Source organism: Solenopsis invicta, chromosome 15 (assembly GCF_016802725.1).
Source record: "Solenopsis invicta isolate M01_SB chromosome 15, UNIL_Sinv_3.0, whole genome shotgun sequence".
Taxonomy (NCBI): domain Eukaryota; kingdom Metazoa; phylum Arthropoda; class Insecta; order Hymenoptera; family Formicidae; genus Solenopsis; species Solenopsis invicta.
Window position 1 is genome coordinate 1,071,152 of NC_052678.1, and position 15,568 is coordinate 1,086,719.

General features: G+C 47.2%; 1 protein-coding gene across 1 annotated transcript; it reads left to right on the forward strand.

The window, feature by feature from the left end:
* Positions 1-974: 974 nt before the first annotated feature.
* LOC105203452 lies at positions 975-3,598 on the forward strand. Its single transcript, XM_039457911.1, has one exon. It carries the CDS (start codon positions 2,036-2,038, stop codon positions 3,326-3,328), a length of 1,293 nt encoding a protein of 430 aa, XP_039313845.1. The 5' UTR covers positions 975-2,035; the 3' UTR covers positions 3,329-3,598.
* Positions 3,599-15,568: the final 11,970 nt, after the last annotated feature.

The following is a 15,568-nucleotide window of genomic DNA, read 5'->3' on the forward strand; positions in this document are numbered from 1 at the left end:
CAACATACCTTGGAGGTATGCCCGGCTTGGGTTGATGAGCGCCGTGCCTTCGCCGACAAGATAGGGGTCGGCCTCGACCTCCCCTCGATGGTAAGGCGGATGCTCGCTGGTGCTGACGAGTGGGCAGCGGTGGCCTCTTTCTGCAACGTCGTTATGTCGCGGAAGGAGGCTGCCGAGCGGGAGAGGGAGGAAGCTCCCAACGTGCCGCCAGAGAGGAGGCGAAGGGGGGGAGGCGCAAAAGGTTCCTGCAGCAACATCAGCAGAGACCACCTTCTCCCCCTTAACGATGAGATCGCGAGCAGTAGGAAGGGAAAGGGTGAGTTTGTTGTCCTCTGTCCTCTCCCTTCCCGATACAAGAGATTGCCGGTGTCCTGGCGGTGACGGATCTGGCACCGCCAGAGATAGATCATTGGCTACATTTCCCTCTTTTCCCTTTCTTCAGGGAAGAATGAAGGGGGATGGCCAGGAAGAAACAGTGAGGAGGGAACCCTCGCAGCTCCGGCTGCAATAGACCGGACAGAGGGCCCTACCCTCTCCACTGTTGAGGAGGTACGCCTCGGGCGGAATCAGCGGCGGAGTAGTTGCCCGGCTGACCCGTCTCGAGGCTTGGGATGCGGGAGTGCGTACCTAGGGCCCTCTTCCACGGGGGCCCAACGCACACCCGGCATCCCGGTTCGGGCGGCTGAGGCTGGACTTCGGTCGAGCTCTGGCCGTTAACTCCGGAGGAGGGTTCCTGCTTTCGGGCGGGGACCCGTTTAGGCTAGAACGGATCGCAGTGCATGCTAGTTCGATCCCGTGATCCGTCCCGAGCCTAAACGCCGAAAAAAGTTTTAGTGAGTATGCCGGCCACGTCTAGGTCGGTGAGTCTCACATACCCCGCGTTTCTGTCCCCACAGGACCGGGGACCCATAAAGGCGTTTTCCAACTATAAAAAAAAAGGACTAGAGTTGCCTCGCCGGGAGCGGTGCAAAACGCGCGCACAACCCTCCTGGCTCGTCGCACTTGTAACGCGTATAGGTTTGCGCGTATACGGCGGCTGGCCAGTGTCTCGCTGAACCAGACCGAGGCTCCATAGAGAGCCTTAGCCATGACGGCGTATGCGCGTCTCGCACTGTCTCTCAGACCTGGGAGTGACTATGGATCACAGGGTAGTAGTGTGATAAATGCGCAAGCATTCCACTCCCCTTTCCGAAGCCTTGTCTCCGCTGCGCTACCCAATCAGACAGGTATTTGGGCCTGGGGCTAGCCTGGGCCGCGCACTATAAAATCGACGACCAGCCGGAGCAGGGGTGGGTGTAAGGGCGCTTCCCAACCGGGGATGTCGTTCCCATCCACTCTGAGCTCTCGATTGTAGACTCACGCATTTTATGGGAGTATATATTGCAAGCAGCCCGAAGGGTCGGCATTAGTAGTGAGAATACCATGACTCTCGCTCACCCTGAGGAAACATACCCTTGCAACAAAGCTAACGACATGTGTCCTGGCTTTACGAAGTCCAATGCGTAGGGCTGACAACCGTCGCAGGACCCGCGAGTCTGATTCGTGCAAGATACCTGGAGATATTGGCTCTGAATGACAGTTGAACAAGGTTAGGGTGAAACATAGCTGGAGTATGATGCGCATTACAGACTTTTAGTCACTTAGCCTCTCATACTCAAGCCGCACAGCTACCTCCTCGTGGTACTCCTGGGCATCTGATTCCGTAACCAGCCGGAAACAGATGGCTAAATGCTGTCGCGACGTTATGGGGTTCTCCGACACACACCGTAACCTCTAGGTCATGTCTCTAGGAGCCGGGGGTCTTGGCTTCACCGCCTGGGCCGCGAGGAAGGTTAACCTCTATAAAAAATCCCTCTAATCTCAAGCTGTGATCCGCGGTGAGGGGATGCATGACTGGGGAGGGAACGCAAGTTTAGCCAGCCTTCAGCGGCTTCACTCCGGGGCATCTGCCGACCCCTCGGAACAATAGGCTTACCCTCGGCACGGGAGCTCTGCCAGGGCGGACTTTCTTTCTCGTCATACTCGTGGGAACATTATGAATGATACCAAAACACAAAAACTGACTGTAAAGATTCAAGAACTGAGGAGCAAAAACGTGGACACAAGAGACTTGGAGAAGAACCTTTCTGTAGTGGACTCCATAGGCGGATCTCCGCCTAGGCCCGCTCAAACACCTAGAATCGAGATTGTAGAATGTCGAAGCGGACACTTGGGATCCATATCCCCTACAAACATTGAAGAGGCAAGAGAGATGGAAAGCAACGACGATGCTGCGGGCGGGGGCACGCTTGAGGAAGTCCGTATAGAGAGAACAAAGCTGGAAGGATTTCTTTTTAACGAATGTAACAAGATTTCTAGAGCGGCAATCCGTTTTATATTAGACAAATGGGCAGACATGGAACACAGGCTACAAAAAGAAATTGTAGAAAAAGAAAAATACCAAGCGCTATATGAAAATAGAGTTAGAGAAAATAAAACGGGAACACTGTACTCGGAAATGGCTGCCAAGCCACCAACAGGACCTTACCAAGCAATTAAAAAACCAGTAAAAGAAAGAAGTACAATCTCAGGAAAAGAAGTTGTACTGATAAAACCTGAGACGGAAGCAGAAGACTTAAGAACGAACAAAGAGATTAAGGAACAAGTGATAAAGAGTCTAAGGCACGTCAAAGAAAGATTAAAAATAAGAAGTATTAAACAAATGAGAAGAAAAGGCTTAATTATAGAGGTAGATAGCAAAAAGGATGTAGAAGCGTTAAGCAAAGTAGATCTAAGTAAAAAACAACTGAAGATTGAGCAACCAAAGAAATTTCTCCCATCACTAATTGTGTACGATGTGGAAAAAGAATTAAAAGAAGACGAAATTTTGCAAAACTTAATTAACAAAAACTTCGACCATCTAAGCGATGTAGAATTAGATAAACTTAAGGAAGTCGTAAAAGTAAGATACCGGTACAGGAATAGAGAAAACCGCTTAAACTGGATAATTCAGATGCCTGGAAAATATCTTAGCTACATTGTGAACAAGGGCAGAGTCTATATGCAGTGGCAGACGTATAGAGCCAGGGAGTATATAAACATCTCGAGGTGTTTCAAATGTCACTCCCATGGGCATGTGGCTAAGATATGTACAAACCCGGACCAACTCTGTGAAATTTGTGGCAGTAAGGAACATCTGAAGAAGGAATGTGATAAAACAGAGGAGCCCAGATGCATGAACTGCATCCGTACCAGGAGAAAAGAAAACCGACACAGTGTAAGAAGTAAAGACTGCCCGGAATACTTAAAACAAGTGGACCTGTACCATAATAAAACAAAATGGGACTAAAACTGGCACAAATAAACGCGCAAAGATCGCGAGCGGCGGCTGTAAACCTAGAACTTGTTTTCAGGGAATACGACCTGGATATACTATGTATCCAGGAACCATACATATACAAAGGGAAAACAAGAGGCTATACAACACCAGGTCTGAGAGTTGTACAACCAAACAAGGAAAACGTGTGGGTCGCTGCCGTTGTCAAAGAAAATAAAATGGACGTATTTCAAAATATAGAGTTAGAATCGGAGCATATCATGTGCTTCCAAGTCGGTACCAAACAAGAGCAATTCTACATAATAAACATGTATTGCCAGTTTTCACTGGAAATAGAACCGTTTTTAAAGGACCTAGAGAAAATCCTACAAGAGTTATCGGGCAAAAAACTGATTATAGTAATGGATGCAAACGCTAAGTCGGACTGGTGGTTTGCTAATACTACCGATGAAAGAGGAAAGAAATTAGAAGAGCTGATCATGATACATAATTTGTGCATAATGAATCAACCAAACAATCCGCATACATACATGTCAAATAGAGGAGAATCGAATATTGATATCACTCTAGCAAGTGTAAACATGGCTAAACACCTGAGTAACTGGAGAGTGGACACAGTGTGCACTACAAGTGATCACAACCTCATCCTCGTCGAAATTGGATACACGACACCAAGCATTGTAAAATGGAGTAATCAAAGTGGCTCCAACTTGAGAAAAGCTAACTGGGAAACTTTCAGCACAATGGTAAAAACACATTTCAACCGACTTTGTAGACAGTATAATAAATAGTAACGCCAATAAAGCAGTAAAGCAATTTAACAAAGTGCTAAAGAAAGTCTGCGACAACTCTATGCCAAAAAGGAAACTAGCTAACAGAACAGTGCCATGGTGGACAGAAAAGCTATCTACGCTAAGAAGGCAGGCAAACAAGTCTAAAAAGCAGCTGGCAAGAGCAAAACGATTGCACTTAGATAATAAAGAGGCATAAGCAAATAATTATAGAGCAATAAGAAACATGTATGTCCTGCAAATCAAAATAGAAAAAACCAACGCATGGAGAAATTTCGTGACACAAGTTGGCAACGAAGACCCATGAAGTACGAGGTGTGTTCAAAAAGTATCGCGAATTTTGTGTTTTTTCAAAAATTATTTATTTATTCATGAATATCTATTTTGTCCCCTTCAAAGTAATCCCCATGAGATATTATACACTTGTGCCAACGGTTTTTCCAATCTTCGAAGCACTTCAAAAAATCATTTCTTTTTATCTTGTTCAGCTCCTCCTTCGATGCCGTCTTTATCTCGTCAAGCGTAGCGTAACGTCGTCCTTTCATGGGCCTCTTCAGTTTAGGGAACAAGAAAAGTCACAGGGGGCCAGATCTGGGGAATACGGTGGCTGCGGCATCATTAGTGTGTTGTTTTTGGCCAAAAAGTCGCGCACAAGCAACGATGTGTGAGCAGGGGCGTTATCGTGGTGCAAAAGCCAATTTTTGTTCTTCCACAAATCCGGGCGTTTCTGGCGGATTGCTTCGCGCAAATTGCGCATAACTTGCAGGTAATATTCCTTATTGACCGTTCTACCCTGTGGCAAGAACTCATGATGCACCACGCCCCTGCAATCGAAGAAAACTGTCAGCAAAACTTTCACATTCGACCGAACTTGGCGCGCTTTTTTCGGTCTTGGTTCGTGCGGCAGCTTCCATTGAGATGATTGAGCTTTGGTTTCCACGTCATAACCATAAACCCACGATTCGTCACCAGTTATGACCCTCTGGAGCAAATTTGGGTCGTCGCGGACAGAGTCCAACATCTCATTAGCAATGTTCATGCGATGCTGTTTTTGGTCGCAATTGAGCAATTTTGGTACAAATTTCGCGGCGACCCGTCTCATGCCCAAATCATTGATAAAAATCGAATGGCACGAGCCAATCGATATGTTTAGGTCCTCAGCAACTTCTCTAACGGTGATTCGACGATTGGCCAATACCATTTTCTCCACTTCATTAATTTTTTCGTCTGTTGTTGAAGTGCTCGGGCGTCCGGCACGCTCTTCGTCGTTCACATCTTCTCGGCCTTCTGAGAACATTTTGTACCACCGATAAACGTTGCTTCGGTCCAAGGTAGCTTCTCCGTATGCCACAGTCAACATTCGGAATGCATCCGCGCACTTAATTTCGTTTTTCACACAAAATTTGATACAGGTTCTTTGATCCATTTTTTTGAATAGGTAAAAATCGAAGACGATCCAAAACACGTGCAAGCAAAGCAGCTGTCAACAATTAAGTGAACATTCAAAATGGCCGAGCTTGTCGGCATAAGTGAGAGACTTGAGTACCAACATAACGCCACAAAAAGATCGAAATTCGAATATACGTAACCCGCGAAAATTCAAAATTCGCGATACTTTTTGAACACACCTCGTATAGTGTACAAAATTGTGAGGGACAAGGTTAAAAGGACAAACTACTTCTGCACCTTGACACTGCCATCTGGCGGGCGAACGAAGGATTGGCAGGACACAATAAACGCTTTACTAGAAAAGTGCGTCCCATCGGATGATAGGGCGATGGAAAGCGACATACACAACCAAATTAAGTTACAAAATAAGAAATACTATAACTGTAACCTGGAACCTGAGGTGTCTGAAATAGAACTAAAAACGGCCATCAGAAAAATCAAAAACAATAAAGCCCTAGGTGCTGATGGCATAAAAGGGGAAATACTAAAAGCGGTCTGGGCAAACAACGAAGAAGTAATAAGACATTTATTAAACAATTGCCTAAGAGATCATATATTCCCAGATGAATGGAAGATCGCCTCCTTACGAATTATATTAAAAGACACCAAGAAAGACCGAGGCCAGGAAAATTCATACAGACCAATCGCCCTGCTACCAACTGCAGGAAAAGTCTTTGAGCGAATTTTGATAGGCAGAATTGGCAGCTGCTATAAAGAGATGGGACTCGAAAGCGACAGACAGTACGGATTTAAACCAGGACGATCGACGGAAGATGCACTGATCGCATTTAGAAAAGGACTAGTCACTAACAAGAAATATGTGATAGCTCTCTTTGTTGATATTGAGGGGGCTTTTGACAATTTATGGTGGCCTGCCATTAAGAACAGACTAATCAAGGCGCAGTGTAGTAGCACCATGGTCAAAATCATGGACAGCTATTTTAGCAAAAGAAAAGTCCTAGTCAAATCAAACTTTAAGGAAGCAAAGAAATACATGCAAAAGGGATGCCCGCAAGGGTCGATAATAGGCCCAGCCATGTGAAACTTTGTTATGGATGCTATGCAAGCTCACTGAGATGAGCGAGCAGGTGGACACAATAGCGTATGCAGATGACTTAGCAATCTTGATTAAAGAGAACTCAAGAACCAAACTTAAAAACTTAGGAGCTATGGTAATTGAGACAATAAACAAATGGTGTGCACTGCACAAATTAAAAGTCTCCGCATCTAGAACTACGGCGGTCTTAATGAAAGGCAAGTTTGACAAGGAAAGAATGCATCGACTAAAGATAGGGCAAAAGAACATTGTCTATGCGACAGAGGTCAGATACCTGGGCATGCTGGTTGACGATGAGCAAAACTTTGTAGCGCACGCCAAATACCTAAGAGAAAAGCTAACAAAGTTCGTAATGCAAGTCAGGAGAGTCGCCAGAGAGGAATGGGGACTTAAAAAAAACGTACTGAAAGTTCTATACAAAGCGGTGGCAATACCAATCGCCACTTACTCAGCCGCATCGTGGTATGACAAAGCCTCCCAGGCGCAAGTTAAAAGGCACATTCTAGCAACGCAGCGAGCGTTATTAACAACACTTACAAAAGCATGCAAAACCGTGTCGACTAACGCCATGCAAGTAATTAGCGGCCTGATGCTGCTTGATCTGGAAATAATCCAGCAAGGGATTATAAACAAGATGAAGCAAAACATCAGTGTGATATGGATGGGATATACATACGTAACCAAGACAGAACAAGAAAAAAGAAACTTGGAAGAGGAAACAGAAATAATAAAAAAGGAGATCGAATTAGAGTGGCAAAGAAGGTGGTCAAACGAAGAACACGGTAGAGCAACATTCGAATTCATTGAAAAGGTGAATTTTGCAAAACAACACGAATGGTTCAAGCCGAGTAAAGAATGTGTACAAATCATAACAGGCCACGGCTCCATAAATAGCACACTGTACAAGCGTGGTGCTGCCGAAAACAAGGATTGCCCGATATGCGGTGAAGAAGAAACAAACGTGCACATGCTCCGCTTCTACAAAGGATACGAAAGCATAAGGTACAAGGAGCTAAAAGATGTTAATAAAAAACTAAAAGATTACATCAACAACGAAAACGAATACAACAAGTTCACAAAGTACATCAAGGACATGTTCGAGATCCGGAAAAACTTCACAGAAGACGCTAGATAAAGCAGACCCGCCTCCTCGTGGTTAGGGAGGGAAACGGCAGCTGCTGACAGCAGCTGTACGGTTAAAGAGTCTGAAGGAGCAAATAAAAATTGGTGATGTTACCCAAATAAGAATGCAAAAAGAGAAAACCAGGAAACAAGAAGAGCAACAAAGCAGCAATGAGTGAAGGCTCGAGCTGCATTAAGTTTAGAAGAACTAAATGAAAAAAAAAAAAAAAAGTCTCTCAGACCTCGGAGGTTGGGTATCAATCTCATGAGGGCATCCGCCCTCTTGCCCAATCGCGGGGCCAATTTGTCAAAATGCTTGACAAAGGCCCAGCGACCGTCCAGAAGCAACCTCAAGTATTTGAGGGTTATTCCTACCTGGACTCGGGTTCCGTCCACCAGGATGGTAGCCCGAGGGGGGCGCCCGACGGAGCCGTCATGGAAAAAGACAGCTTCCTTTTTTTTGGGGGCCTTCAGGCCCAGGCGTTTGATGGCGCCAACGGCACACGTCACAACCCAGCTGCCTATTACGGCGGCTCTTCCCCAGGAGGTGCCTCTGGCTATCACTAGCGTATCCTATGCGTAGCAGACAATGTAGCAGCCAAAGGGAAGGGCCTCGCGGAGTACAGCGTCGTAGGCGACATTCCTTAACAAGGGGTCGAGCACGGACCCCTGCGAAACGCCGCACGACATGTCCCTCCGCAGCTGGAGTCCTGTTTTGTCTTGGTACTCCAGCTTCCTGTCCTGGAAGTAGTCCCGTATGATGGAGACAAAGTAGGGAGGTACATGATGATAGTCACTGAACGCCTCCACCATCTTGCCCCATGGGATGCTATTAAAGTCGTTGACAATATCTAAGGATACCGCCAACGCCACCTCCCCGTCTCCCGTAATGGACTCCGAAAAGGATCGTACCTGTAGGATTGCATCCATAGTGGATCTCGCTTCTCGGAAGCCATATTGGCTGGGGGACAAGTTGGGACTTTCCCGGGACAGGTGCTGGATGATGCGGTTTGCGATGATACGCTCAAATATTTTGCCCGCAACATCCGGCATACACAAAGGCCTATGTGCGGAGAGACTCTCCGCTTTCCCTCTTTTTTGAGGAGGATAAGCCTGGCCTTCTTTCACTTCCTGAGGAACGTTTCTTCCCGAAGGCACTTTGTGAACACGCCATGAAGTGCCTCTCCACGATAGGGGTTGCCCGAGTCTTTTCCTCACGATTTGATAAGGTCTGGGTCGCGATCCAGCTCGGAGACTAGTTTCTCCCAGGCCGCAGCCTTCGCCCGTGCTATGGCGGTCTTCAGGGCCTTTCTGGCCTCTCTGAGGACCGCCGCAGCAGCCTCAGTTTTAACCTCCATACTCCGCCGCCTGGCGCGCGTGTGAGTTTGCCTGGCGGCCACGATGGCATCTAAGTTTGACCAGCTCCGCGGATCATCAGTAAGTGGTACGACGCGCCATTGGTCGGCTGTGGAGCATGGAGGCTTCGCACGCAAGTGTTATGTTCTCGCACAGGCGCTCCGCCTCCTCCTCGGCTCTGAGGTCAGCCTCTCCCTCCGCCCGTGCGGAGGCTAGAAAACTGACCTCGAGAGCTTCTGGGTCAAGTTTTTTTAGGATCTATCATTTCTCGCTGTTTAGGCGGCGACGTTGCTCACGCACCTCCGCGGGGGAGGAGACCAGCTCCATGGATATCAGTCGGTGATCTGACGTTTCACCCAGGAAGCCGGTCTCCACCTTCTACCCTCGTATCCTTTTTAGGGCACTAGGGAAAGCCCACGTGACATCCACGATGTACTTCCCCGTCCCCCCACAAAGGTTCTAACTCAGCTCCGATTTAATAGGACCAGGCCGAGCCCCACCGCGAAGTCCTGGGCCAGGCAGCTCCTGGTGTTGGTACATGAGGAGCCCCAAGCTTAAAATGTGCATTGAGGTCTTCTCCCACTACAGCTGGCTGAGGAGAGCGACGTTGTATGTCTCTCTCCATGGCCTCCAGAGCCGCCTCATACTTCCCCCTGTTTAAACTGTGGGGAAGATAACAGCCTAGAACATCAATGGGTCTATACTCGACCATAACAAAGCCCTCGCCTGCCGATATCGGAATCATCGACGGAACGCCCGGTACATGTCGGCTGACCATCGCCACCCTCCCTGAAGGGTCGCTGACCCAATTAGGGTCACCCTCGGAGATTTGATAGAGATCGGCGACGATGGCCAGTCCGCCACCCCCCTCCGCCAGGCACTGTGCAAGCATATCTTGCGCAGCCCTGGCGTGGTTGGAGGAGCCTAGGGGGCATTTTCTGGCCCCTGAAACTCCTCTACTTCCATCTCGGTAACTGTGTTTATGTCCTTCTTTTCTCCTCTCCTCCTCGTCCTCTAGGGAAGAGGAGGGGGATTTTCAGCTTCTACGACGGTGTCGGGAGTCATCTTCCCCGGCTTTTCGTCTTTGCGGACCTCCCCCATTGTCTCGGGAGTGGTGCGCTCAGTGGACCTAGGTTCCCCTTTTCCCCGGTATTAGCAAGGGCCGCCCTGCCAGGGGGTTTGTTTACCCCGGTAGTTCTGGCGGCCCCCCAGTTGGGGGTTTTTTCCTTTGGCGGTTGCGGCTGTTGCGGCTTATTGGCTGCAGATTTGCCGCCAAATAATATTTAATTAAAAATAAATAATATATTAAAATTTTGTAATATAATTTAACCTAAATAATTTATATTTTAACAAAAATAAGAAAATTTTATTAAAACAAATAATTTTTAATAATCTTTATATTTTTAATCCAAATGTTGGTTCTTAAGTTTAACTTACGATGTTACTTAAATGTTAAAGAAACTAGCTTCGCAAATTGCTTTTATAACGCATATTTACAAGTGTTATATTTATTGCATTTTTTCTTATGTCTTTTCTGCTTTTGCTATCTAGCAGCGCCATGTTTTTGTGCATTAAAAATGTGTTATTTTAATAAAATTTTCTCATTTTGTCCTGTTTCCTCTTTAATTCTTTTAAATTAAATGTTATATATTCTATTGAAATTTATTGAAATAGATCACTTGAATTAAAACTGAAAGATTTTTCAATGGAAAGATAATACACTTTGATTACTTAAAAGATTTTTTTGAAAAATGCATTTAGGTTGATTAAATTATATAATTTTGAAATATTATTTATTTAATAAAATATGGATCCACTTAGGTTGGATTAAAACTTTTCAGTGAGAAGTAATGATGCTATCAGGATAGTAAAGGATTAATATTTAATAATACGTGATATTACTTAATCTTGTTTAATTTAGAATTGTGTTATGACTAAAAATTAATTCGGCGTGCAGTTCATTGAACTTGACAAAAGTATATAAAATCACACAGACAATATAAGCACGAAGACCTAGCTACGATCGTAGAAGGCATTCTTGTTCAAAAAAATTTTTATTATTTTGTAACATTATAACATAAAAGATATTTTGTCATATAAAAGTTGGGTGAATTGTTATGTAATAATAATATATTTTTCAAGAGAGCGAGGACGGCATTTGGAATTCGTGCATTAAAAAATAGAGAATGGAATAGAGAATGGATTAGGCCTACAGGAGAAATCACTATAAAAAAAGCACGCCATGTTAATCTCATAACCTCATAACAGGTGGTGTGGAAATGATAATACTTTATCATTTTCTTAATAATTACATTTTTAAAAAGTTCTTTAAGTTTTAATGCCAAAAAACGGTTTTAAGGAGTGAAATCAGTCCTCATGTGTAAAGTGATTTTTAACTTTTCCAGCTATACTTTGAAAACCAATAAAAATATTAAAAGATGTTTTATACAAAAAAGTTTTACAATAAAATTATCGTTTATTTATGTTAATAATATTTTTTAAAATAATTTTTTAAAGAATAAGTTTTGTTAATTTTAAAAAATAATTATTTCTTTTTAATGTTATAATACTAACGTGACTGAATAGAAGTAATTTTAATGTAAATCTTTTGTATAAAACGTTTTTTGATAAGTATCTTGAATAGTTTTCAAGATATAACAGAAAAAGCTGCAAACCGCTATACACAAGAGATGATTTCACTCCTTGAAACCATATATTAGCTGCAATGATAACACATCGTTCAATAAGTCCCGAGACTAACCCAGAGATAACGCTAGTAGTACCAAGCTGGCCACGTTTCCCTAGAATGCGAACCTTCACATGAAACGTGTACAAATTTCACGTCGATCGGACCACAAACAGCTGAGTTATTGAGGTTAGAGCAAAGTCACTTTGTAATTTGTTTGAAAAATGGAAAAAAATTTAGTTTCGCGTGTTGATAAAGCATTGTTTTTTAATGGGTAAATTCCATCTAAATCAACGATTTGTCGTTGGTATGCTGAGTTTAAACGTGGTCGTACGGACACAAACGATGCGGAACGTTCGGGTAGGCCATTGGAAGCCGTTTACAAATTACAAAGTGACTTTGCTCTAACCTCAATAACTCAGCTGTTTGTGGTCCGATCGACGTGAAATTTGTACACGTTTCATGTGAAGGTTCGCATTCTAGGGAAACGTGGCCAGCTTGGTACTACTAGCGTTATCTCTGGGTTAGTCTCGGGACTTATTGAACGATGTGTTAGTTTCTCAAATTATTTAATTGTGTTACCTAACTATGTAGGTACGTTGTTATTGTTGGCCACCAGGTGCCCCGTACATCGTCATCGACCACACCACTCCCATATAGAGGCAACGTACCCTCTCGGATAGACCGCGCAGGTTGGGCATTAGCTTCTAAAGCCCAGGCTTTTCTCGCCCCGCCCCCGAGCCAGAGCACCTCCGTTTTATTGAGGGCCACTCTTAGGCCCAGGCGGCGGATTCTCCTCAGCATTATGTCGAGCCCGTCCCTCGCGGTGCGTCTCGCCTTGCCCCAGGTGCTACCCGAGACGACAACCAGGGTGTAGTCGGCATAACATACCAATGACACCCCCGCAGGGAGGCGGTGATTTAGGGCACGGTCCTACCCTACATCCCACAGGAGTGGTCCTAGGACCGATCCCTGCGGCACCCCCCTGCTGACCACTCTGCACATGGTGACGCCGGTCTCTGCAGGCGACCACACGGTCGCCGAAGTAGGCCCCGACAACCTCCTCTAGGTAGGGAGAAACCCCCTTTCTTTGGAGACCCTCCCTAATCTTTTCCCAGGGCAGGGTGTTAAAAGCGTTGGCGATATCTAAGTTTATCGCCAACACCACCCTGCCCCGGTTCACCGCGCAATCGACCAGAAATTTTAACCGTTAGATCGCTCCAACGGTCGATCTCCCCGGCTGAAAGCCGAATTGAGTGTACTTCAAGTCGGGGCCAACCGTCAACATATGCGTCGCAAGGCGAGACGCTATGACCCTCTCGAATAGTTTGCCCAGCTCGCCTATCAGACAGATAGGCCGGTGGGCAGAGGGGTCATCCGCGGGCTTCCCCTGTTTGGGGATAAAGACGAGCTCGGTTTTCTTCCATAGTCTGGGAAACTGCCCCAACTGCAGGCATCTGTCAAAAAGGTGCCTGAGGCGATTCCCCAAGACGCTGAGGGCAATAGCCCATACGCGCCCCGGTACCCCATCGAGGCCGGGGGCAGCATTCTTCCTCTTTATGCGTTTAATGGCCCTGGCCAGTTCCCCCTCGGTGATCCTCAGGTCTTCTGACAATCGAGTGCGTTCCTTGACCAGGGCCGGGTCCTCTCGGGGTCGGACCTCTTCTTCTGGATCCGTCGGGAAGAGGGCGGCAACAACCTCTTTTAGGAACCCCGGATCGAGCGACTCCGTTGTAGGGGGCGCCGCCTGACGGAGCTTGTTCCTGACAAGGCGGTACGGGCGGCCCCACGGGTCCCCGTCCAGGGTTTCCAGCAGTTCCCACCAGGCGTTGGCCTTGGACTCGGCAATGGGCGCCTGGAGGCCCTTCCTCGCGGCCCGATACACTTGGTAGAGCCGGGCCGCTTCTTCCTCCGCCGTCCTTCTTCTCTGACGGTACCTTGTGTACTGGCGACGCGCGGAGTTGCACTCCCGTCTAAGAGATGTAATCTCCAGCGTCCACCAGTACACGGACTTCTTTTTAAGAGGCCCGCCCATACGGCGCCAAGGCATGGCGGTGTCGCAGATTTGCGACATCGTGCCCCGGAACCACGCCGCCTCCTCTTCGACATCAAAGTCGCCTTCCTCAGGGGGAACTTCCCAAAACTTAGCGATGGCAGCTGCCATCGCCAGGTCCCCGTCCAAGCGCTTTAAGGACCATCGTGAGGGGAGGGCACCTTTGGGCCTCTCGGGTCAGGCGCATGGCTCTCTCACCAGTCCCGGTGAGGAGACCTCCATCAGTATGTATCTGTGATCAGACAGGGTCTCCTCATCCAAGACTGACCAGTTCGTGACCTCGCTGTGCGCCTCAGGGAAGCTCATCGTCACATCAACAATGGAGTTCCCCGGGCCTCACAGATAAGCACCGACTCCTTGTTGTTGACATGGAGGTCCAGTGCAGCAGCCCAGTCCCCCAATATCTCGCCCCTGGTGTCCGTGACTGGGCAACCCCAGTCAGCGGACTTTGCGTTGAAATCGCCTGTCACCAGCAACCAGCCTGGCTGCAGGCGGCGGACGACCCCATCGATCTCCTCGATTTTATCTTCAAAGTACTCGTGCGAGATATTGGGAGAGATATACACCCCCACGACGGCCCTATTCTTCCATCGGCAGGCGACCTACCTCTCATCCCTAGCTACAGGGACGAGAGAGGAGGCGGCGCTTCCTCCCTTGCTGACGATCGCGACCAGTCCCGCCGTGTCACCCCACCTGCTATCGGCAGGGGGGACGGCATAAGGCTCGGCCACAATCGCCATCTCAATGTTCCACTCCGCCATGGTTTGGGCCAAAAGGTCCTGTGCCCTGGAGGAGTGATTGATATTGGCCTGGAGGAGACGGTGACTAGCCATTAACGGGTCGTTTCCATCGCCTCCTGCCGGCTATCTTTTGCTCTTTGTGATGAACTCGGGCTTGGGCCCTCCTCCACCTCCATATTTTGTGTCCCCCTGTTGGAGAAGACGTCCGTGCTTGGTTGAGTCGCATCAGGGCCGCGAGAGGTCACGGCACCAAGGCGTTTCCTTTATTTTCTCCCTTTTTCTCAGGAGGAGGAGAACACGCCGGTTCCCCGGTGTCAAGCCGGTCTGCCCAGGTCGGCACACAGCGGGCATCGGACTTCTTCGTCACATCGAGGGCTTTATCCCCGCAACGTTAAGGGAAAGAGGCGGGGAGTGGAACGGTGTTCCCTTCCTCCGATTTAAGCGAGTTAAAGCCTTGGCCGGCCGGGGGCACCCCGCGTCCAGCTGAGTGCTCTCGGCATGTATGAGCCGGCCGAAAGGCCGACGGGTTTGGGGGGGGGGGGAAGCTCCGGAAGTATGCTGCACGCGTTTCCGAAGCTCCCTCTCAAGAACCAAGACAGGACACCCGAAGAGGTTTCAGTAGGTAGGCCCCCGTCGGCACGTCGCCGGCAGGGGAAAGCCCCATATAACTACCGAGCCCCTCCGGGCCCGGAGTATGCGGTATTTTTTTTTGGTGACGGAAAGGAAATGCCCGGGGCATTTCCTCTCCGTCACCAAAAAAAATACCTTGTTCCATATTATGAGTTTTCACTTCCCACGAAGCTTATCGTAACAAACTTTACACTTGAATAACTCATAAAATATTAATGCTTCAAATGCGAATAGATGATTTAAAAGTTATTTCTAGTGCCGGGTTTGCGCGCACTGATAATAAACTTGTTTTTCCTTTTCTAATTTTCTTGATTTAAACATTTATTTTTTTTTTAGTAAGAAGGCACATATCACTTTCATGGATATGA